The 26,664-nt window shown below is 34.0% G+C and overlaps 1 protein-coding gene across 1 annotated transcript in view; it reads right to left on the bottom strand.

Annotated features, from left to right (window-relative positions):
* LOC145292966 (dehydrogenase/reductase SDR family member 12-like) overlaps positions 1-24,346 on the bottom strand; it is a 54,060-nt gene extending 29,714 nt beyond the window's left edge. The window contains exons 1-2 of the mRNA XM_080139196.1: positions 23,827-24,346; positions 6,812-6,945 (exon numbers count right to left, since the gene is read on the bottom strand). Coding sequence (XP_079995322.1) covers positions 6,812-6,945; positions 23,827-23,882 — 190 coding nt within the window. The 5' untranslated portion in view covers positions 23,883-24,346. The remainder of the gene's footprint in view (positions 1-6,811; positions 6,946-23,826) is intronic.
* Positions 24,347-26,664: the final 2,318 nt, after the last annotated feature.

The following is a 26,664-nucleotide window of genomic DNA, read 5'->3' as shown; positions in this document are numbered from 1 at the left end:
TTGAGTAGAACTATTTTGAATGTAGAAGTTGTATACAAATCTATACACAATATATTTTGAAAGCTATGTTATTTTGTATGCATTGACAAAAAGATAGAGTGAAGAATATGAGGAAGAGAAAGAAAGAGATAAAAAGAAAGGAATAAAAAAAGAAAGACAGAGATGAATAAAAAAAAGAAAGACAGAGAGGAATAAAAAAAAAAAGAAAGACAGAGAGGAATAAAAAAAGAAAGACAGAGGGATGAGAGAGAGGGATGACAGAGAGAGAGAGAGAGGGATGACAGAGAGAGAGAGAGAGGGATGACAGAGAGAGAGAGAGAGGGATGACAGAGAGAGAGAGAGAGGGATGACACAGAGAGAGAGAGAGGGATGACACAGAGAGAGAGAGAGGGATGACACAGAGAGAGAGAGAGGGATGACACAGAGAGAGAGAGAGGGATGACACAGAGAGAGAGAGAGGGATGACACAGAGAGAGAGAGAGGGATGACACAGAGAGAGAGAGAGGGATGACACAGAGAGAGAGAGAGGGATGACACAGAGAGAGAGAGAGGGATGACACAGAGAGAGAGAGAGGGATGACACAGAGAGAGAGAGAGGGATGACACAGAGAGAGAGAGAGAGGGATGACAGAGAGAGAGAGAGAGGGATGACACAGAGAGAGAGAGGGATGACACAGAGAGAGAGAGGGATGACACAGAGAGAGAGAGGGATGACACAGAGAGAGAGAGAGGGATGACACAGAAAGAGAGAGGGATGACACAGAAAGAGAGAGGGATGACACAGAAAGAGAGAGGGATGACACAGAAAGAGAGAGGGATGACACAGAAAGAGAGAGGGATGACACAGAAAGAGAGAAAAAGAGGGATGACAGAAAGAGAGAAAAAGAGGGATGACAGAAAGAGAGAAAAAGAGGGATGACAGAAAGAGAGAAAAAGAGGGATGACAGAAAGAGAGAAAAAGAGGGATGACAGAAAGAGAGAAAAAGAGGGATGACAGAAAGAGAGAAAAAGAGGGATGACAGAAAGAGAGAAAAAGAGGGATGACAGAAAGAGAGAAAAAGAGGGATGACAGAAAGAGAGAAAAAGAGGGATGACAGAAAGAGAGAAAAAGAGGGATGACAGAAAGAGAGAAAAAGAGGGATGACAGAAAGAGAGAAAAAGAGGGATGACAGAAAGAGAGAAAAAGAGGGATGACAGAAAGAGAGAAAAAGAGGGATGACAGAAAGAGAGAAAAAGAGGGATGACAGAAAGAGAGAAAAAGAGGGATGACAGAAAGAGAGAAAAAGAGGGATGACAGAAAGAGAGAAAAAGAGGGATGACAGAAAGAGAGAAAAAGAGGGATGACAGAAAGAGAGAAAAAGAGGGATGACAGAAAGAGAGAAAAAGAGGGATGACACAGAGAGAGAAAAAGAAGGATGACAGAGAGAGAGAAAAGGAGGGATGACAGAGAGAGAGAAAAGGAGGGATGACAGAGAGAGAGAAAAGGAGGGATGACAGAGAGAGAGAAAAGGAGGGATGACAGAGAGAGAGAAAAGGAGGGATGACAGAGAGAGAGAAAAGGAGGGATGACAGAGAGAGAGAAAAGGAGGGATGACAGAGAGAGAGAAAAGGAGGGATGACAGAGAGAGAGAAAAGGAGGGATGACAGAGAGAGAGAAAAGGAAGGATGACAGAGAGAGAGAGAGAAAGAGAGAGATTTATATATATATATATGTTTTATAGATATGTTTTATTTTTTTATTACCGTTTTATCTGTTTGGTTACATATGTTTGGGATGTTGGACCATGTTTACGATCCAACAGCCTCGTCAGACCTTACAGAAATGGTTGTTAGTATTAGGAAGAAGTGTTTTAGAAGAAATACGAAAAAAAAAAAAAGGAAAAGGGGGTAGGAGATAATAAGGGGGAGGGAGACGGGTATTGACAAAATTTCAGTTTTGAAGGTTAAAATACATTAGATTGTATTGTGGGTGTTGGGTAGCAGATTCAGGTAGGCGTGGGTGGAGATATATGGATATAGGGAGAGGGAGATGGAGAGAGGATGGTAAAGAAAAAAGAGAGGGGGGGTAAGGAGAGGAGGGGGAGCAGTTTCAATTTTTAGGTTTTAAATTTTCACTGCTTTTTGCTTGTTCAGCCAGGTATATTAAGTAGATGAGTGAGAGAGAGAGAGAGGGAAAGGGTTAGTGCAGATGTCATGTGTTTGACAAGTACAGGGTTCCATTTAAAATTTTCGTAGTCGCTATAAGTGAACTTGTTCATTTAAGTTTACAATGGGTTGTTTTTTTTAGGCAGTTAAGAGTTAATACATATGCTAATTCATGCGCAAATATGCATACATACATATACATACATATGTACATTTCTACACATCCATATACAGACACATAGGCACACACACAGGTGTAGATGTGTGTGTGTGTATATATATGTGCCTGTGTAGATATGTGAGTACGTATGTGTATAAGAGTTGTATGTATGTGAGTGTATGTCTGCATATAGATCCATGTATGTCTACATATACATATGTGTGTGTGCCTATGTGTCTGTACTTGTCAAACACATGACATCTACACTAACCCTCTTTCTCCCTCTCTTTCCCTCTCTCTCTCATCTACTTAATATACCTTGCTGAACAAGCAAAAAGCAGTCAAAATTTAAAACCTAAAAATTGAAACTCCTCCCCCTCCTCACCTTACCCCCCTCTCTTTGTCTCAAACACAACCACTCTCTTTCATACTTCAAAACGACAGAGATTTTATCAGCTTAGCCATTACATATCTCTGATGACTTCCTGGCTGTAACATGCAACATTCATTATAAAAACTTATAATAGAACTTTTCGATTTTTCCTTACTCTAACCTTTTTTTCCTTTTATTCATTAGGGGCTATTGCAATTAAGAGCCAGATTTTTAGGGGGCATTCTAAATGTCCCCACTTGTATAATGAGATGTTTGTTCACATTATTTTTAGATTTCTGCATGTTGGCATAAGGAGTGAATTCCAAAAAGAAAAAAAAATATATCTGACAGAAAGAAGCTATTAGAGTAGAAAGTTTCCAGCATCTGCAGGTCTCTTAAGTGAAGGGGTGGGATTTTGCTGTTAGTTGAATTGGTCAAAAGCATTAGTCTGGGAGTGACCTTAGTTAATTTTTGTCTTAGAATACCCCCGATAATCGAAACCGTTATTTTAATTTATCGATCATCGGAAAAGCCGTTTTTTCTATGTCATCACTTAACAGCAATGACAGAACAATGGGCTGTGAAAATTCTACTGTGGGTAAGATGATAGCATTTTTTGTTGTTGTTTTTTTTGCATGACATGGTCTATAGGTTCAAACTCTGCACGTAAATTTCTTAATTTTTTTTTTCATTAACTACAAAGAATTTAATAAGACTTGAAAATTTACATTTTGGATGTTTTGTTTTTTTTGCATGAGCCTCGATAATCGAAACCATTATTTTAATTTATCATCAGTGAAGTCATTTTTTCCATGTTGTTGCTTAGCAACAATGATAGAACAATGGGCCGTGAAAATTCTACTGTGGCCAAGTCGATAATGTGCTTTTTTTTTGCATGACATGGTCTGTAGGTTCAAACCCCTCATGTAAATTTCTTAATGTTTTTTTTCTGTTAACTGGAAAGAAGTTTATATAAAATAATTTTATAAAAGAAACAGAAGGTTCTCTATAGTGCAATGTAGAATAACATATTTACTGCATGGAGGAACGGATTTTGATGACAATAAAAATATAGTAGTGTGAAATATTTGTTGATCATCATTCAATCCCGAGCAACATCGGGTCTCCCTGCTAGTACATTATAAAAGCCACCCTGTGTGTGCAGAACAATCTCTACCAAACTACTGTCAGTTTTTGGTCTACAAATTTAAGACTTGATATATATAGGATATTTAGACATGTGGAATATAATCAATTTGTTCTTTTTAGCTGGAAAAACAACTGTTAAGGGGTCAACATTGAAAAACTGGAACTTGGCAGGCATAGTTTCATGTAATGCGTATGCTTTCTGCATGCAAATATACATTTGTATGTTTAATTTGTCAAGTTTGTCTATGCATTTGTAGTTAATTCAGATGGTAACAAATTTTTTTTTTTTTTTTTTTTTACACAGTGATCACCACTTATCAAGGCCCGGAAGCCACTCAGCGATAAGGGTTATTGCAAGTACATTACGTTAGTGAGGAGATTTGCTGATATGTTTACTTAAGGGGGCGGTTCATTAGGAATTTGTTAACATTGGACTTGAAGGCAACCAAGTTGTAGTCCGGAGGGAAGCAGGCAGACGGAACAGAGTTCCACAGGCGTGCAGTTCTAAGAAAGAAGCTTTGTTCATGGAATCTGCGTTTTGATTTAGGCACAGATATAGAGTGGGGGAAATTTTTCACACTAGAGAGCTAAATGTTTTGGTTCTAGCTGATAGCACCCAAGTCATTTTTTAACTATTGAAATTACTATATATTGCGTATAATAATCAGAAGAGAATTGGCTCTGTAATAAATAGTGATGGAGCGATTTCAATATTTTTCCCAGATTTTGTACAATTACCAATTCTGTACTAAATTCCCAATTCCAATACAATTCCCCATTCTGATTCTTTATAAAACTCTAAATATTTAACTATAAACTTATGTTTCCCTGATTACTGTGAAAACACATGTTAAATGACCATATATTTTTGAAAACGTAAAAACAAGCTTCTGGAGGGGATCTATAGATGTTAGCTTTAATGGTAATTCAAAATCAATATATATTTATTAGTTTATTATTACCACCAGCAGTGGAATATTTTGTTTTAAACAAAATCAAAAAGGATAATCAAAAGGAACCGTTTTTGGCATCGGATACCATGCACAAATGTTACCAATTTCGATACCCCAAAAAGTTCCAATTTTATTCCAATTAATCGTCCCAACACTAATAATAATATACATAAAAATTGCATAAATTAAAATATCATGTTTAAGCATATTTTACAACCAGGCAACAATGGGTAGCCTGCTAATATAAATACAAGGGAAACTTAATCTTAATAATAACTAATAATAAAGAAAAGGAAGAATAATCATATACACTAGAACCCCAGCATACGGCATTAAAAATTAGTAACAAAATACAGTACAATATATAATACACATGCATATAATAAAAGTAACATTATAAATAACACCGTAATGGTAGGGTAAATACTGTAACCGGGGCCAGAAAAACATCATAACCTGAAAAAACGTATCCTAGGGCTACTGTATGCATATATATATATCTTTTTATTGCCAAGCAGAAAGTTATACAGGGAGGAGAGGATTATATAATCAAAACATCAATTGAAGAAAGGTTACATTTGATATCTTTGGCCCCATAAAAGGATTAAAAAAAAAAAAAAAAAAAAAAAAATCAAACTATATAGTTCTTTAAATAGGATCAGATGCAAGCATTCCATAACATACTATTTTTGTACTTCTATAAATATATTATGTTGTCTTAATATCGGGGCCTTCAAAGTTATAACAGAAATACACAACATGCTCTTAAATATGTAATTTAGCACTGATCATTTCTCCTATACTAAAAAAACTAAATAAGCACGATAAGACACTAATAGAAATTCAGATGAAAAATCCTGATAGATATTATTGAAGTAATACTTTCAAGGAGATCCAAGCCAAAAAGGAAAAGCTCAATATTTAAGAATAGAGCAATATATAAGTTTCGTGGTTCAATTTTAAATTCTGACAAAACAACATATAGAGACATATATTGGACTTAAAAATTTATTGCTTTACAAAGGAATATATAGAAAGGGTTATTTTAATTTCCTTAATCCATGGATTTTCAATAATGGTTCATATCATCAGAGGAAATGAAATGCAGTTAGCAAAATGTTCAGCTGCGAATGGATGCTATTTTGCTTTTCAGCACAATTATTGAAAATAGTTTTTTGAGTGGTTGTGGATAATTATATGGAGAAAATTATACAAAAAGAGAAATTGATACAACCTGGGTAGTCCATTATCGGAAGGAGTCCAATGTCATTCGGGGTTATAAATCCAGGTGGGCAGAAAATAGGCCTAAATCACACACACAAACAGTCTATGGCACAACGTCCGAAAAAATATTGTCATATTTGGACTGGTACATCTGCTACTAGTCTGTTACACTTAGACAGGGCTTAAAAGACTTGCCAACCTAATAGGTCCTACACTGTCAGCTAGGCTTCAACCATTGTCCAATCGACGAAATGTTGCATCCCTCTATCTGTTTTACAAGTTTTTAATGGAAGGTGCTCCAACGAATTTCAAGTCCGTGTCCCTCCTCCTTGATGTAAATACCCCCGACAAACCCAACAAGCAGCTGAATCCCACACCTACACAATATATATATATATATATATATATATACACACACACACACACACTAGATGCCGGAAAGCCATCCACGCTAATAGTTTTAATTGCTAAACTTTGGAATTCCCTTTTGGGTCCCTACCTGTACTAACATGTAGAAGTTAGAGTGTAATGTAAACTACTGCTCAACCCCCTACATAGTATTCTTGCAAATTATGTCTCAGATAATAGCCCCCTACACCAAAGTGGCAATGTGTCTTGGTTAGGGTGAAAATGCAATTAAAAAAAAAAAAAAAAAAAAAAAAAATGGAATTTTTCGATTTTTCCTTATTCTAGCTTTTGTAGAGAAAACGGTTTTGTAACTATATTTTTATGCATTCACAACAAATTATGCTATGGTAACGTTATGACTCGTATGAATTACAAAAATGGTAAAGAATCGGCACTTACCTCTTTTAGCTAAATCCTCTACAATCGATTTCCCAACTCCGCTACTGCCGCCAGTGACCATAAATATTCGGTCTTTCAGGTTTACTTCCAAATCACCTGGTTTAAAATGTTGACTGGATTTTTCATATCCACCTCTACAAAATGAAAGAAAGAAAAAAACGTATTAAATTAAATTAGAAAACACACGAATGCTTCAATAGAATCACTCCACCATGAATAAGTTTTGGATAACAAAAGATGCATAAAAATAATGATGCGTTTATTAATCATCTTTTGGATTCTAAAACTGAGGAATTTTAATGTTTGTTTATACATGAATGCTTTAAATGGTGGGAGGAAGAGCAAATGACCTAAATCAAGAGGAAATAATAAAAGAGGTGGTAAGAGAGAGAAGGTAAAAAGAGGAGGGAGTAGACAAAGAGAGATAGAGAAAGATGGTAGATATAGATAGATAGAGAGAGAAAAAGTAGATAGAGGGGACAGACAGAGAGAGCATGAAGGGGACAGAGAGAGAGAGACAGACAGAGAGAGGGGACAGATAGAAACAAAGGGAATAGAGAGAGGGTCGAGTATGATATAATGCATTCTGACTTTGTGAAAATCAGATTGATTTACAATTTCCCCACGAAGACTGGATGTGACACCAGGTTGAGCTTAATGTGAGGTGAACCATATGCACCAAAAAGGCATCTAACCGATACATAGTACCCATAAATCATAAAATTGCTTGAATTGGACCTACTTGAATTCCTTGGTAGGGGTGCCTCAGGCAATCAATAAATCAATCTCCACCTCACGGAGGAGATACGGAGAGTGTAAGCCCTTTGCAGTCTCCAAAATGCCTTGGATGATGGCATCCTCAACAAAACCAGTACAATTAGCAGACTTATTCTAGTGTAACAGTTTCAGTTGTCTAGTGGCTATAACCGCTTATACATCTGTTGTCTGACAAAAAACACTCGGATGATAATTTTAGTTTATAAGAAGGTTTATTAATGTAGATAATTTGAATCTTTCGTAAATCCAGAGTGAACGAAATACAAAGACTAACATGTGGACTGCCGCATCAGAGAGAGAGAGAGAGAGAGGGGGAGGGGATAGATAGATAGCTTGTGTCACGTTTCATTTAACTACATTGTACTCCTTATCAAGGACAGCATGTTTACACGTTCATTCTGCTTGTAATGTTGCCAGGAAAAAACTGAATTCCCTCTTCCTTAGAAGTCAGGTTTCATCATTTTCCGTTAACTAAAGGTTAAATTCTGACCTCCCATCCACCATTCATTCCTCTATTCAACCAATGGCTTCTGTTATGTAACACAGACCAAAAAAATAGATTGACATGTCAGAAAATGTTTTGTTGATAAATCTTGTTATGTAAGGTAAGACATTGATTCTGTTGAAGTAGTCTAATCTTTTACTTTTTTTATTTGGATTATTTGCACTAATATTTTCATCTTGGTTGTTATTTTCACCACATTTCGGCCGATGTAATCTGATCTTCAGATTAATTTTTTTAACTCGGGGATTTTCAGCCAAACTCAAGAACCGGGGCAAAATTTTAAACTTAGCTCTTTATCGAAACCACATTGAATTGTTTTTGTTCATTTAATTAATTTTTTTTTTTTTTCAGGTTGCTTTGTTTCCATGACCAGATAAAAGTGTTATTTTTTTCTATTTCCAGCCTTTAGTAAAGATTGAACCTTCAATCTTCAGTAGACTTTCACTTAGAACTGATTGTTAACAGTTAACTGTTATGCCACAAATAGGTATGAGGTTACAACTGAAATATTGTGAAAATAACAACCAACATAAAAATAGACATCCGAAAGTTAGAGGCCTTCATTACTCAAGTGTGTGTGTGTATATATATCAAGGCATATTTGATTAAATACAACAGTTTCTGTCTTTCTTTATTTTTCTGTTGATTTTCTCAATTTGCCGAGCATTTTTTCTCGTTTCAGTTGGTAAATTATATTAGGTTACCAAGTGATTTTTTTGTCAGCCATTTCCCTCGAGCGCTTTGGATCCTTGATTGTCATCAGGAGCAATTTTTTTGTTGTTGCCTGTTTTTGCCTGTTCCCAACAGACGACTTAACTCAAAATAACTAAATAAAATTAACCAATAAATAAAAAACAAAATAAAATTAATTACATATAAAAGACAACAGAAAACAAGCCTCTTTAACAACAACAAAATTGCTCCTAACTACGATCAAGCATCAAAAGCGCTCTAGGAAAATGGTTGACAAAAAAAAAAAAAAAAAAAAAAAAAAAAATCACTCGGAAACCTAATACACAACTTATTAACTGAAGCGAGAATAAATGCTTGGAGGCTCGAAAAAAAGAAACAGAAACATAAGGAAAGAAAACTGTTGTATTTAATCAAAAGTGCCGTGATAATGACTTTCTGCTTATATATATATTTGTAGGCCACCTGGCATTGCCCAGTCATAAAATACGCTTAAATATGATATTTTTGATTAATGCAGATTTTGTATTATATTATATTGAACCCAATACATAGTAATGATTTAAAAAAGTTAAAAAAATTACTTGTGCGACGTTTAGCTTACAATTTATTTTTTCCTTTGATGTTAATGCCTGAGCTATGAAAACATGTTTGCTGCGAGGCTAAAAATCAACACATGACCTATTATGTTATGCATGCATATTCATAATGATGTCGTTCAACTTTTACTTACCAAATTCCATTTAATTTTCACTCTTTTGCACCAATTTTCCCTGGTTAAAACCCAAATATAAAGTTTTGCATGGGTTCGAATACCCTATATATTAAGTTTCATGTATGTAAACCAAAACCTGACAGAGGAGTTTGGTAGGCAACTTTTTAAAAACGAATATATACACGCATATATATATATATATATATATATATATATATATATATATATATATATATATAGAAAGGTTTATGTTTACTATAAGCTTTATATACAAATATGGATATAAATGGATATATAAAGTATAAAATCATGTAAAATATCTGCATGAATATAATTACACGTAATAGTTAACCAAAGATCATCCCATAAGAAAATTGAAAAAACTAATATAGAATTAATTAAAATGAATGTTTAAAAGAATATGCAAATAAAGCTGTATCGTTCCACCCTGTATTCTACATCTACTAATCGAAGAACTCTATGCATTCTTTCAACAAGGCTATAAGATGAAAATCTGTTCTATACACATCTCCCTATACTTTAATTTTGCTTTGAAGTTATCAAACTAAATCCGTCTTTAAAACTCACATTACACATCCATCATATCTTTTCTCTCCATTTGTACAAACCAAAAATTATTAAAAAATTAGTAACATTGTAAAAAATTAATTTACTATTCGTAATCCTTTAACTCCAAACAACATTTACATCTAATCAGCACATTGTAAAAGATTATCTCTCATCTAAGAATAAGATGAAGACACCACATGGTCTTCTAATTCAAAGTCTGTTGACTCCAAATAATAAAGTTATTTTTTCATTAAAATTCTATTTGATAATTTTCAGTAATTTTTAGTGTACATTAATATTTTCACCTCATAAGTAAGTATATCTATAAGTTTTCCTGTTAATTTATTTGGAACTGCCTTATTTCACATGTACCTCACTATAAATAAGCACCCCAAAATCTTATAATATAAGGTCTTTGAGTACAATGCCCATGTTGCATAACGAGGGCTGTGTTTAAATGGAAAAGTTAGAGTGACACCTTAAGGGTCAGAGGTGACTCCAGACAGAAGCTGCAAACCAAGTGATTTCCAGGTGAAGATTTTCTCTTTGGCTGGCAAGATTTCAAGCAAAATGATGTATTTTAGCGCTGTCCTCAATGGGGAGTAGCAAGACAAGCTATCTATCTAGTTATATGATTGTATTTCTCTCTCTTTCATTCATATACAAGTAGTCCATTGCTTTGATGTTTTCTGTGAGGGTCTTTTTTTTTTTTTTACATAAACCTTTAGAAAAATTCACACCAGTGTCAGATTGGTTTTTTGTTACAACAACAATACAGGTGTATAATAGTTTATACACACAGTGATAAGTGGAAATATAACACCTGTACATGGCAGTACATTGTAATTTTCTTCTTAATCACACCCTAAAATAAATCTCACTAAACAATATGCGAGAAGAAACAGTGTAATAGTTTATCGTTTGAATTCAAATATCTTTGTGGTCCCCCCCCCCAAAAAAAAAACACTATTTTTTCAATACTTGATTGTTTTGATCATTAGTAACTTTATTAACACAAATGCGATATTTAAATTTGTTTTGATAAAAAGATTTCATTTCATCTTGATTACCTTATTAAACAATATTTTGGTTGCAATCGATTTCTATACTTAGTCCAATCAATATTTAATTTGAGAAGAGACAGTATTTCTATGTACTAGTATAAGGCCACGCAATCTGATATCAACTTCAAACAGGTTAAAAATGTTAATACATACAGCATTATTTATTTTTAATAAATATAATAAGTCCATCTGTACAGATGTTGACATATGGAGGCCATAAAAAATCATTACTTGCATTTTCTGTGAATCTCCTTTTTCAGAGAGAGAAAGAAAGATTTAAAGCAGTTATTGGCAGTTGCTGAAAAATACATGATTAGAAAAGAGCTATATATAGCTCAGTGAATAGGTCATAAGTTTCAAATTGTAAATGTAAGGGCCCTGTTTTCAATTGTAGGTTTGATATCCACATATTTTTTTTAATAACAATACTTAAAGTTTTCTAACAATTTCATAACCAAACGGTACTGTACTAAAAAAATTAAACTTAAAATTATTTGAAAACAAAATTTTAATCTTTGAGAAAAAAAAAACACAGTTTACTTTAAGCAAATAAATAAACAAATACATAAACCACAAATAATCACTACTGAACAATACCGGGTAGGTACAATAATAACTTAGCAATTTAGTGTTAGGCTTGGGACTAAAGTAAATAAATTTACAAAAAAAGCCTCCAAGCAAGTATCTGTAGAAACTAATTTAGTTCTTTGTAGAAAGTTCCATGGTCATTTTTATTTTATATAAATATATATATATATAAAAAAGTATTTTTGGACTAGGTCCAAAATCAAATATCTTGGAACTGTTGTTCAAAATTTGGCACATGTTTAATGGTGAATAAAAATGAACGTCTAAAACATTCAGACAAAGCCAATGTTGGCACAAGGTCATGTTTCTTGAGCATTCATTATAGATCAGGTTCAGCCGTAACTAAGTCAACACATTTTTTTTTAATTCAATTCAAGGTTCTCAAGGATGACACGTGATGTAACAGCTACTTTTACTATTGCACATTGTTACGCATTCTATCTTGCATGTGAACACTTATACCATCCTCTGTAAATAGATGCAGAACTATAGAATTTACAATTATTTTATGTTCTTAATTTCGATTAAACATTCCTGGTGGCTGGAAGATGCAATTGCAATAAGTCTTGATAAGACAAGTAGGCCATTACTTAAAAAATTCAATTTCTCACACTTTATCATCCTCTGGTTTTGGTATTTAAGGTGCTGTGAGTGTCCTGGACTCTGGGAGAGGGGGGGGCAACATCAGTTAATGTCTCACACCTGTTCTCCATCGGATTGATACCAGTAGTGTTGCAAGCAATAGAGTCATTTTGTACACTCAAACCAGGTTTTCCTTGGTCTTCCATGAACCCTTGTACCTAGAGTATCCATATGTATTATAGAGTTGATGCCTGTTATGAGTGGCCAAATAATTTGAGACACCAAGCACATAAGGCATTCCAAATCGCATTACAATTATACATTTCCTACAGCTATGCACCTAAGAAAATGGACATATGGAGTTTGCACTCACTTTATTATCAGAGGTTTGTCTATGTAAATGCCAAGAGTATTAGGAATGATATTCAACAGTGCTCGTTTGAAAGCCATTTCAGCATTAACATGTGAAGTGAAAGAGCTGGAATGCCTACAAGACACTATCCTCGAGTGTCTAAAGTCTCTCTGTACAGGGGGTTGTCAGGACAACCTGCCATGAGGATACTTTTTCCCTACAAGTAAACCCTGACTAAATATTCAAAATCACATAGTACTCGTCGCCCAAATAAGATTTTCTCAGTATGGCTAACCCACATTGGCTTTTACAAGGAATGGTGCACCTTCTCCAAGTGATGCTGCCTCAATTAACAGCACTTAGCTGAATACCCCAGCAGACAAAATGAATTCTTATCCTGGAATCCAGTAAAATGAAAAGATCACAAAGATATATACTATAAAATATTTAACGGGCTAATTGGGGAGAAGAAAATTAATATTAATATGCTTAACAAATGAGATGTAAAGGATATTTAATGGAATATTCACATATCTATATATAGATATTTGAATATTCAAATAAGATATATAGATATTTGAATATTCAAATAAGATATATAGATATTTGAATATTCAAATAAGATATATAGATATTTGAATATTCAAATAAGATATATAGATATTTGAATATTCAAATAAGATATATAGATATTTGAATATTCAAATAAGATATATAGATATTTGAATATTCAAATAAGATATATAGATATTTGAATATTCAAATAAGATATATAGATATTTGAATATTCAAATAAGATATATAGATATTTGAATATTCAAATAAGATATATAGATATTTGAATATTCAAATAAGATATATAGATATTTGAATATTCAAATAAGATATATAGATATTTGAATATTCAAATAAGATATATAGATATTTGAATATTCAAATAAGATATATAGATATTTGAATATTCAAATAAGATATATATATCTTATATAGATATTATTATATATGTTATATAGAGATCAAGTATTAGCCTTTAGAAAGGGGTCACTTGATTTTTGAGAATTTCAACTGAAGTAAAAGAAAAAAAACATTTAAATAATCATTGATTATGACTATGCCATTCCTACAGCTACACACCAAGAAAACGGGGCTATTAAACCTGACAGTGATATGGGATAAAAGGGGCGAAAAATAATCCTAACAAAAGTTAAATTCCCAATGATGCTGGATTAAATAGAACTGAGAAGGTAAATATAAAAGAAATACCAAGGTTTAAGGTATAAAAAGAAACTAGAATCTTAGGAAGATTTACATCATTCCAGTAATTATAGGAGCAAGGGGACTCATGAAAAATAATTTCAAAAACTATCTAGCAAATGGTAAACCAAGTGCAAGAGAAATAAAAAAAAAAAAAAACAATTGCACTTACAGAGACAGAATCTTTAAAAAAATCTCTTGTTGGAATGTTTGAGATAGTGAATGGATGTCTGACATCCTACTGGATGCCCCATCCTCAGCTAGAACAAAATAAGAAAATGAAAAGAAAAAACTAATACCAAGCTTCTGATAGAGCAAAGCTGAAGGACTTCCCTCCTCTAGTTTGTTGTCGCACATCCAGCTGATCACGTTCATTATGTGAAAGTCATAGCAAGTCAGAAGCGTTTGGGGCGTAGGTCTCACTGCCATGCAAAATGGCAAAGTGAACAAAGGTTGAAAAGACCTTGCCCAGAGCCCTGAACCTTATTGAACCTTAACCAAATAACAACACTAACAGTGATAGCAGGTCACAACCACCACTAGCACTCAATATGTCACCCATGTAGCAGAAAGTAGTTTCAACACTAAGTGGGGTTCCATCCTCATCTGTAAGTACTACTGTTTGACCATCTATTGGCAGTGCAACAAACATAATCCACGCCAACAGCCAATCTCTCACCATGACCACTACAATTCTTGTGAACCTATAGTTTCTACTGGGAGCATATAAAGTTTACACCTATATCTTTGTTGTGGAACGCATAGGGAAATTTTGTTTTCTTTATGCTGTTTGCTTTTAATTACTGTCTTCCATTAGCAACCTGGAATTGCACTTCTCCGGAGAATTTGTAATAACCGCAAGACCATCTGTATACAGGAGCTCCTATGTTAGAGCAATAACTGGAGAGTTTTAGTTAAGAGGCATTCTTATCCCAATGTCTATTGGTACACCTACCTATCGGCGCAGCACTAGTGTAATCATCGCAACAAAAAAAAAAAAAAAAAAAAGAAAAGAAAAACGAGAAGAACAGTGGCAGTGGACTATCAGTATTTAAACTCTCAACGTAAACTAGAGATACACCTTACACTATTCTAATTGGTATTACAGGTCCCACCAAACACAAAAAAATGTTTTATATGCAATGGATGGTTATAACTAGGGCTATGACAACAGCATATTCTTTCCATTGTTTTGACTCGAGTATATATCCGACACAGTTAATCAACTGAGAACCACATCACTATATAAAAGCATATAAGATATCAACAAATACACACTTGAGAGTCAAAACAATGAAAACAATATGCTGTTGTCCAAGCCCTAGTTATAACTCAATTTCTCTAGATGAATGATATAAAACAGCTAATCCCACTTCTGCTTTCTTTGTCATTTCTTTCTTTTTTTTATAAACAGCTTAAAGAAAAGTCACATGCATGGTAAAAGGCATCGACTTCCACTTTGTGAGAAATGTTTTCAATGATTTTGTTATATCTATGTTTATAAGTATCACTCGAGGCTAAATATCCCTGATGCATCCAAAGATCATGAAGTTTATCTGTGCCTAAATCCAAACGTGGATTCCATGAACAAAGTTTCTTTCTTAGAACTGCACGCCTGTGGAACTCTGTTCCGTCTGCCTGCTTCCCACCGGACTACAACTTGGATATGTTCCAGTCCAATGTTAACAAATTCCTAATGAACCGCCCCCTTAAGTAAACATTTCATCAAATCTCCACACTAATGTAATGTACTTGCAATAACCCTTATCCCTGAGTGGCTTCCGGTGGTGATCACTGTGTAAAAAAAAAAAGAAAACCAATATAACTGACCTTTTGTAAACAATACTAAAACAGGATACTGCACAGTTTACATTTTGGTGTAAACACATTGAAACTTTCTCCAAATTAGGTTGAAAATATATATCTGATTATGTCTTATCTGGTCTTAACTTACAGTGCACCGTCTGTGCATCATTAAGCATCCTGTCTTGCAACATATCAACTTCACATGTTAAAGAACAGCCGCCTGTTTTTGTAAGTGAGTAAATAAGAGATAGGATAGTCAAGGATTCAAACTTGCGAAGCTAGATTTGGAATTGAGAATTCCGATCATAAGTTAAAATACAGAATGTTATTGGAAATGGAATGTAGAATTACCATTGTTTGGTTCACATAAAATAGTTAGATATCTGTTTATTGAAATAGAAATGCAATGAAATGAAATTAAAATAAGGAATCTAGATCAGAACAATAGAAAATATTAAACATATTTGTAAAGTAGGTTAGAGAAATCGGGTTGAAACATGTGAGTAACAATGCATGCTTAAACACGGAGGCATGTCATGCCATGTGTCTGATATGCACGTGTTGGTCATGCAATGACGTCAGGAGTTTTGAATTTAGTTAGATAAGTCAGTCAGTCAGCCAGGCAGGAGAGTCAGTCAGTTAGTCAGGGGACAAGTAAGAGTGAGTCAGAGACAGAGCTGACATCGAACCTTGGAAGTGAAGGTTAGAAGAAGAAAGAATCATGTAAAGACTTGAATTCCTTGATGCAAAGCCATTGACTGGTCAAATGGAATAAACGAACAGCTTCATCTTTTTGTATCTGCGTCTTCGTGTTATGTTATTCAACAGAAAAGGTATTGTCAATTTATATTATAATACTTTGTGAAAATCATTATTTCAAAAATAGGTAAAGAAATATGTGTCAATGTTATAGAAACACTCCCATTCACAGAACTGTCAAAAGTATAAATGTCAAAAGCACTATCTCTCGGTCTATCTAGCTATATATCAAATCTCCTCATTGTGTATTACATGCCGTTGGCTCTCCTGTATTAACATGTACCCTGTCTCTTTATATATACAGAATTGTCCCTCTCTTGATATATATGCAATATATCTGCACACAACATGAACACTCTAAGACTCTAACACGAACAACAAATATATTATACATACGTCATCTCTTTAATAAACCCAGTATGCAACACACATTGTTAAGTGCCAATTCTTTGTCATGCACCATTTGTATATTACCAATGCACATAATCCACAATTCATTGATATTTTAATTTGATACACTCCTCTAATGCATATTTCTTCAAAATGTTATATCTTACACCACATTTTATAAAGTGCCATTACCTCCAAAAGTAATGTCCTCCACAATTTCATGCTTACGCGTCATGTCCTCCAACAATAAAGAGACCTTTCTTGAGTTTCCAACATTTAAAAGATTTTACCCATATTTCCTTGTCCTCGAGGGAAGATCAGTAAAATCAAATCGGTGCCGTTATCATCTCAAAAAGTCAGCGCACATAAGCAGGTCATGTTGTTTATGCAATCGAGGTTAACAGGTGAAAAGGTCAGCTCAACATGGCTGACATGGTTTAACTAAAAGGGTTAATTTAGAACAATCTGTTGAAATTTGATAAAAAAAAAAATGTATGCATTCACGTTTCTCTGCACTTCTCTCTTTCTCTTCATCACAAGAGAAAGAGATAACCAGAACTTTCGACTTTGTAGAGAAGAGATGAGTTCCATGCCAGCTCAATGTTTGCCGGTTTTTAAAATGATCTTCAATCATTAAAATAAATAGAATTTATATTTTTATAGAAACATGCCTTGTTCACATTGCTCCAGACAAAGCATGGAGCCACTTGATGTAAGGAATCAAAAAAATGTACTTCAAGGTAAAAAACTTGCTAATGATAAGTGTTAGCTAGAATAGATTCTAACTCAGAAAACAGAAATTCTCCCCCCCTTTGTCAGAAACATCACTCCTGGAATGCAAGGACAAAATAAGGAAAGCAAGAGTTACGCAGCTGCTGAAAGTAAACCCAAGATCCACTTATTTCGTACTGCGTTAAATTCCAGTGCCAAAGGTTTCAAGAGAGAATTACTGATTTCTAATGACACCAAGAACTTGACACAAGACCCATCAAGTAGACATATCAAACCTTGACCCTAAGAGGATGTGCCTATTGTTTTATTATGGCGAACGTCAACAATGAGGGACCATCTATCCTGACAAACCTACTACACAGATCAAAATAGATACATCCTTATACCTGTTCATAATACACTTTGTTTAAATTTAAATACTGGTTAGTTTTCCTTCCTTGCTTCTACATGATTGACAAGCTTGTCCAAAAAATTTTAGAGGATATATATCAATATGACACCAGAACAAACAATATTCAGGAGCAACTTAACTTTCTGAAAGAATCTGAGTTTTGTTTTTTTTTTTTACTTGGGAGTCACCACTTAAGATCCGAAGGCCACTCGAGGATAAGGGTTAGTGAATGTAAGGTGGTAGTGTAGTAATCGTTAATAGCGCAAATTAGGGAGAATTTGATCATTAATGGGGACGGCTCAACAAGAACTTGTTTATATTGGATTTGAAGGCTGCCATGTTGTATACAACCGGGAAGCAGGCCAACAGAACAGTGTTCTACAGGTAGGCAGTTCTGGGAAAGAAGCTTTGTTCATGGAATCTGCGTTTAGATTTAGGCATAGTTAGAGAGTGGGGGAAAATCATATATAATGGTTGTAGTTAGTAGAGTAAAGATTTTCTTTCCAGCAAACATCATCAAGAACTGTCTGTATGCCATTCTATGTAAGGGTGGAAAAATATACAAAGATGAGACCTGAAAATGTGGAAATATTGAAATGTTAGGTAGGGGGAAGAAGGAAATCAACTGCTCTTGTGGGACCAAGTAACAATTTTAGATGGAGTGAAACAGTGTAGAGGAAGACTTGTCAAAAGAAGCAACACATGTTAGTCAACAAGGACATCCTAAGTAAACTTAGTATAGAATTAAATACAATATGGGAACCATTAATTACAAATAATTAATTAGAACACCATTTTATATACATGCATGTTTTAATTTTTAGCCTTGCAACGAACATAGCTCAGGCATTAGCATCAAAGGAAAAAGTAAATTGTAAGCTAAACGTTTTGGTTTCGATTCTCACTGGTGGCGCACAAGTTTTTTTTTTTTTTTAACTTTTTAAATCATTACTATATATTGGATCCAATATAATATGATAATAAATACAAAATTTTCATTAATCAAAATATCATATTTAAGCGTATTTTATGACCGGGCAATGCGAGTATATCAATATTTATATAAAATTAAGTATGTGTATATGTTTATATACTTGTATGTGCAGGTTCACTTCTGGGCTAATTATGAATTTTGGAAAACAGGTGCTAGGCATGAGGTTGGTTGGTTGTTTTACGGTATATCAACCCTTTTCAGGTTATTTAATGCAGAATCCAAAGATTTTGAAGAAAAAATTTTTTTAATATATTTGTTGTTTTCAAGTCGGTTTCTATTTAACCCATAGTTGGGACCCTAACAGGTACTACCACTCCGGGTCAGAGTGGACCTGGGAGCAATGGCAATTAAAGGGTGGCTCCACACTCCCCAAAGCCCGCAAGCTGGGGCCTCACCACTGGATATAGTTTAAGGTCATATCCAGGACCGCTAGGCATAAGGAGGTCATAATATGAGATATATTTAGTTTTATGAAATAGGTAAAAAGAGGGTGGAAACTTTGTGCGGAAATTTAACAATAGTTATTAGATATTAATTATTAAATAATCTCCATATTTTAGTTTCTTTAGGGTATTTTAAACGGTTTTCAGGAGGCATAATATGGGCACAACATCCTATTTGAAAATTCAAATATTGAAGATTTATATTAAATTTGATTCGTAGATTCCCTGAATGTCATTTTTTTTTCTCAAAACCTCTTAAGCTTAAGCATTAAATTTTATACATTTTGGAGAATTATGTAGTAGATTTTGATCAAAATTGGAATAAAATTTCGACATAAAATTAAGAGATAAGGATACTAAACTTTAATTTTTGTGAGAGGTGGGGGGGGGACCTGAGAGTGGTGCAAAACAGTTCGGGGAATTCATTTTACTCGCCCATAGACGGATATTCTTCTCTATAATTTATAAAAGTAATAATGTATTTATTATATTGATTACCCCCCACCCACTCACTTTTGTCCTCGGATTCTTATGACAAGATAAAACATTATATAAAAGATGCTTGTTTTCTCTCTCTCTCTCTCTTTTTTTTTTTTTCTTTTTTGTCCTCATCCCTAGCCCCCACTAAAAACCAATCTTGTATCTAAGTTCGTCTTGGTAAGTAAATAGGGACTTATTTTATCACTTTGAAAATAAAGACATGCAATTACATGTATTTTACTCAAATCTTCCGCAAACAAATATCTCGGATTGCTAACCTTTTTTGAAGTAAAACTGAAACGCGTTTCATTCATTTAGTTTCAACGAAATAAAAAAAATAATAAAATTAAAAATAAAAACGCCCACGCATTCTTCCCCCCCTCCCACAACCAGCAAAAGAGTCACAACTTCCTTACGATTTTAACATTTCTCGACAAAATTTAACGGAACAAGTTTTTTTTATTTGAATTGAAACCAGGTGAAAGATATAATAATAATAATAATAATAATAATAATAATAATAATAATAATTAAATCGATTATTGTTTTTAATAGAACAATATTGCGTTCCTGGTTGCCTCTTCGATCATTAATCGAGGTGTCTGTGCGAAAGACGGGAGCAAGATAGCGCGAAAAAAAAAAAAAAAGTGCAAATAAAATTTTTTTTTTTTTTTTACAACGCGACCCAGTGTGGTTTACACCCCCCCCCCCCCGCTAATATATATATATATATATATATATATATATATATATATATACATACACTTTTTTTTTCGCCTAATACGTTTAAACGGTCTTTAAAAATAATATGAAACGAAATTTTGCAAATAAATAAATAAAATTTAACATTTTAGAGTGGGGGAGTCACTTTCCTATATAAATTTAACGTAAAATAAGTACCCACTTCTTGGTCAGCTAATGTTCAACGAAACGTCACTCCTAGCATTTTTTCAAGTTTGGTGACTGCATTCTTTTTAAGTTAATTTTTATAGAATCATTTCGGTCTCTAATTGGGCGGTTTTATAGTTTTTTTTTTCCCGCTCATCCCAAGTCAGAGTGGTAGTGGTACCGCCCTACACACACACACAAAAAAAAAAGAAGAAAAAAAGGTGCTTGTGCATTTATTGAGCCGCGCTATTTTTAAATAGTATTTTCAAGTTAAATTAAAAGTTTCATGATATCTTTTTTTATTAAATCGTTAGGCGAAAGTACAGAATAGTTACAAAACAGCCTCTCCTCCTCTCCCCATGTCAAGAATGGCTTTCTAAATAACGTTATTATTTCAGCACGGTTCAATAAATGCATAAATGCTTTGGGGTTATTCTTATAAAAATACAAAACATAGTAATTAATTATTGAATAATTAATAATTATTATTTCAACTAGCAAGGGCCCGGCCTTGCCCGGTCGTAAAATACGCTTAAATATATTTTAATTCATGCATTTATTTGCATTTATTATTACAGATCCATTTCTCTATTGAATATTATTTTATACCTAAGTGCTAATTTCAAAAATTAAAAAAAAAAAAAAAATGACTTGAGTGCCATCAGCTAGAATAGAAACCAAAACATTTACTGTTGCAACCGCGTTCCCTACCATTTTAGCTATCGACGGATAGATACGAACGATGTAAAGTTAAACTATTTCAAGCTATATTTGAATTTGCGCATGCGCAAAAGTAATTGAAATGTTGAAACGAACATTTTGTCTACATGTTTCTGCATGCGTTATTTATCCAAACAAAATTTTTACTCGTTATAAATCATCTTTGGTAATTTCATTGTTATGGTACCAGTAGCTTAAGAGTTGACCGGTTAAACATTTACACACGCCTGTTTTAAACAAATGGCATCTTTTATTTTGAATTGAAAAAAAAAAGAATTAATATAATAAAAAATTAAGACAATTTTAAAACTTTAGCTTAATAATTCACTTCACTAAAATAACAAATTAAAAGACTAAAATTTAGTCTTTTTAAATGTATTACTTTAGTCACTAAATAAACATAGTTATAAATCATAATTTTATATAAAAAAAGTTGTTTGTTATGGAATAATGCTGAATAAAAATAATTAACGCCCATACATTAAGAAATTTACTGAATTAAAATCCCCCCCCCCCAAAAAAAAACAATTGTATAAAATGATGTAATTTCATTATTGTAAAATCTTCCTTGCGATTTACAAAACAGAACAGAAATAGCCGAGGCGTTACCGAATGGTCAATTAGCACATACAATAAATGAAACAATTTTTTTTCGACTTAAAGTTAGGGTCCGGGTCCGTTACCCTCATTCCTCGAGGTTGAGATTGGAAGTGAATTAACTTTATGTCTTGTTTTCGAGGAAGTTGTTTTTAAAACTATTGGGGGGGGGGCTAAACATTTCTTATACCCTAACCTTTTTGGTTTTGCATACGGATGCTTAGTGTCGTCTGCCTTTTTTCTCCATTTTCTTTTTTTCGCAACTTTCAAATCGAACTAAACTGTTTCGGCCATTTCCGGCTTGTTCCGTAAATGACATCGTCCAGCAGTCCAGCACTGTTCTGAAGAAGCACCAGAAATTCTTACAGCCAAACACTAAAAAAATGTGTTTCTATATAATTTGAATCAAACAGACTTTTGCTGAACTAAACATGAAAAAAAAAAAGTTCAGTTCAAATTCTGTAGAAGTAAAAACATTTTACTAAACGTTGAAACATACCCTAAAAAATTAATTGCAATTTGCCAATAATCAAGTGTTTTCTGAAATATATATATATATATATACATATTTTTTTTTTTTTTTTTTTTTTTTTTTTATCAATAAGGTCCCTATGGACATCCATACTTATCGCACTAAACATTGATAATAGTTAAAAAAAAAAAAAAAAATTCCAGCTTATTTTTTTTTTCTATTTAAACAAGGAAATAAAAAAAATCATGAAGATTACTTAACTTAGAAATAAAATTACAATAATAATATAGAGATTGATTACTGGGAAATCTGCAATTGATGGATCTGTTTAAATCGATTTTAATTTCGATTTTCTATATTAAATAGCCTTTCACTTGTTATTTCCTTGCATATTAATAGATAAATAGAAAATAATTTAAACTATATACAACTATTTTTCTTAAAGCTTTCGTGGTAAATATGGATGACCAGAGGGGACCAAATAACTATTCAGATTTGTTTTTAATTGCAGATATTTGACCTTGAGATCAATAATTTAGGACCCAAAAATATACATGTCGATGGCTATTTTATTAATTTGTTGCATTATTAAAAGAAAAAAATAATAATAAAACATATGAGGAGTAAACAATATTTCTTCCTGGTTAAAATCGAAACCGGTCTTGAACAGAATTGCGATAGAGCAAGAATATCGATTGGCGATGAAACCCAAGGCACCCACTTGTCCATATATAATTTCTTTCCTCTTCGAATTTGTAAATACGAAAATGAATATTTTTTAGCTGACGAAAGAAGCATTCTTCAAAAGAAGAAGAAGAAGAATGCATTTTTCAGTAGCATTACATATAAATTCAAAAATATGTTTAAAGCTTTTCCGTGGGTGGACGCATATTTATTTTAATCTATATATTGCTCGGGAGAATTTTGTGCAGAAAATGATTGTTGTGATCAGGCGTGGGTGGAACAGGAAAATAATTTCAAAAGGTGGTTTCGCCGTTCGAAAATTAATTTATCTACCTTTATTTACCTTAAAAAGCAGTTACCGTGTTATGTAAGCAGTAAATGTCGCTTGAAACAAATCGAGAGGAATTTTAAATATGCGTAACTTTCAACTTTGACAATTGAAGATGAAATTGATCCATCGTTTTTATCGGCGTTTCCGTGCAGTGCAGCACTGAAAATAATAAATACGATGAAATTCGGAAGAAATGCAAAATAATAAAAGTTTTTTTTTTTTGTTACTTACTTTGTATATTCTTTAATTCCCTTAAGGAACCAAACCCCATTTCTGTAAATAGACATGGTTTTAGGGGGTGACAGACAGTGCAGGTTTAGAACGTGTTGGTGTGGACGAGAGAGACAGAGCGAGTGAGAGAAAGAGAGACTCTTTTTTGTTCGAAAGATATCCTCCTTTTCAAAGCCGTGGGTGAGGATTTAAAACGAATTATGTCCAGAGAAAGACTAATAATGAATAGTAGTAGTAGTTATAGTAATGGTAGTAGTTCAGGTGACTACAATAACGCACAACTGTAGCTTAAAAATAAAAACAAGAAAACAGAAAGCAAACACTTTTCTAATGACTTAATTCAGAAAACGAGAATATTGAAAAAGCTGTACACAGAAACTAAGGGTGATGATAATACGACTACTACTACTACTACTACAACTAATATTAATACTTTTCACTCAAATTCGAAAGAAAACCGACGGTATCAATGGTAAACGAATATGGCTGTTGCGAGGATGCAAATTAGTTTACAACGGTTATTGAAAGGGGCGGAGAGTGATGGATATTGGGAGAGACTTGCTGTCACTGTTATGACAACGAACAACAATTGTTGTTGCCAGTGAGCAATCACGTATACAGACTTGTGTGAAAACTAATGAATGAATGTGAATAATAATAATAATAATAATAATAATAATAATAATAATAATAATAATAATAATAATAATAATAATAATACGGTTATATCGAATTAAGAATCAAGCGAGCACGTACTGTTATAGCGTGCGCGAAACGGATTGGAAATTTTGTAATGTTCAACGTTAATATTAATAGTTAAATTAAAAGAATTATAGAGATTAATTATCTATTGCAACTATTACTTAACTACTTTTGTTAACTTTCCAACGATACAAACCCTCAATAATTATCCCGTCATCAGGTGATCAGATTGTTTTGTTTTTGTTTCTTTAATGTTTACGGACTTATGATTTTTTAAAAGTAATTACAATGTTACGTAAGTTGTTACATAAGTTTCCATAAGTTATTTACAGTTTTGATTTCAATTAACAGATAACGGCATGAATTTACAGTTCTCTTAATTAATCGAGTCCTGGTCAGTGCCAGATGATTGACCATTTGGCAATACCAAACGCTGTATGTAGGTGGACTCACTGGACTGGATAGTGGCACAAAAATCAAAACAACCGACGTCGTTAAAAACCGGATTGCAGACTGACAAATGCGAAACAAGTTATGTGTTATATAATCTCTATATTTTTAATTGGATAAACGTTTGGGTGGAGTGCATGAGGTGAGTATATATATATATGTGTGTGTGTGTGTGTGTGTGTGTGTGTGTGTGTGTGTGTGTGTGTATAAATGTGTATATGTGTGTGTGTGTATATATGTGTGTGTACATGTGTATATATGTGTGTGTGTATATATATGTGTATATATATATGTATACATATGTGTGTGTATAAATGTGTATATATGTGTGTGTGTATAAATGTGTATATATGTGTGTGTGTATATATGTGTATATATATGTATATATATACATATATATGTATATATATATATATGTATATATATGTGTATGCATACATATATATCTATATATATGTATGTATATATATATGTATATGGATATATATATGTATATATATGTGTGTATATATGTGTATATCTGTTATCTATATATCTATAAAAGTGTGTGTGTGTGTATGTGTGTGTGTGCGTGTGTATGTGTGTGTACATTTCCATGGTCATTAGGCGTTCGTTGATGCCCACAGAGGGCTGATTGAGGTGGCGGATGAGGCTGTTCTTTATAGCAAAGCCCATGCCATGGATATGTGGCTCTTCTGCAGGCCTTCCTTTCCAAAAGAAGGTGTACCCGCCTTTCTCCTCCCTCAGCTGGCCGTCCTCAGCCAGTCGGGTTTCAGAGAGCGCAGCTATGTCAATCTGGAACCTCCTTAGCTCTCTTGAGATAATGGCAGTTCTTCTTTTGGGTCAATCACTTGTTTTGTTGTCCATGAGGGTCCTCACATTCCAGGTTCCAAAATATAGGCGTAGGTTTTCTTTCTTTTTCCGACCGCGTGGTGGTGATCCTTCTGGATGCGGTAGTCCAGACAGGGTTTTTTTTGAGGCAGGCTATTTTTAGGGGTACCTTTTCTAACCCCCCTCCCCTACTGGGGTGAGCAGAGTGGATCCTAAACAGGGCTGCCCAGTCATGGATGCAGCTGCTGAAAAACTCTTTCTGCCTCGGTCCGTGAGGTTAGCGACTGAATCTGGCACCCACCGCCTATGTGCCAGGTTGTAGCTAGGAGCTGCCAGACTACACTGTCCTGCTCCCGTCACCACTTCCTGGTCGCCACAGGACTTTTTCTATCCGGGAATTAAGGGAGCGCTCTCTCTGCCTCAATCCGGGAGCTTAATGACTAAAACTGTCACAAGACTTTTCCATCCATGATGTAGAGTAGGATGTGTTCCCTTTCGGGAGGATGCCTGCGCATGATGTCTTTTAACGTGGGGAGACTGATGCGCCTGCAGCCACCACACAGTCCCTTGGCAGAGGAGGGCCTGATTCCAATGGCATGGAGAACCATGACGACTGGAGACCCTCCTCTGTTGCAGCCTTCATCCACCTTCAGTGCCGTTGTGTCATTATTGTCATCATCTGCCACATCAGCCGTTGAGGTCTTTTGGATCACTCTTTGTCTGGAACCTCCCCTTCAACCTTACCGCCATGGGTGGCCCTACTAGGAGCTTAGGCTCCGGACGGCATCGCTCTCAGGTTCATCGGAACACACAAGGTTCTCCACCACGACAAGGTGGCGCGATCCAGGGAGAATG

This window comes from Euprymna scolopes, chromosome 14, assembly GCF_053919585.1.
Source record: "Euprymna scolopes isolate OS-2025 chromosome 14, ASM5391958v1, whole genome shotgun sequence".
Lineage (NCBI taxonomy): Eukaryota > Metazoa > Mollusca > Cephalopoda > Sepiida > Sepiolidae > Euprymna > Euprymna scolopes.
This window is presented reverse-complemented; position numbering and strand designations above follow the sequence as displayed.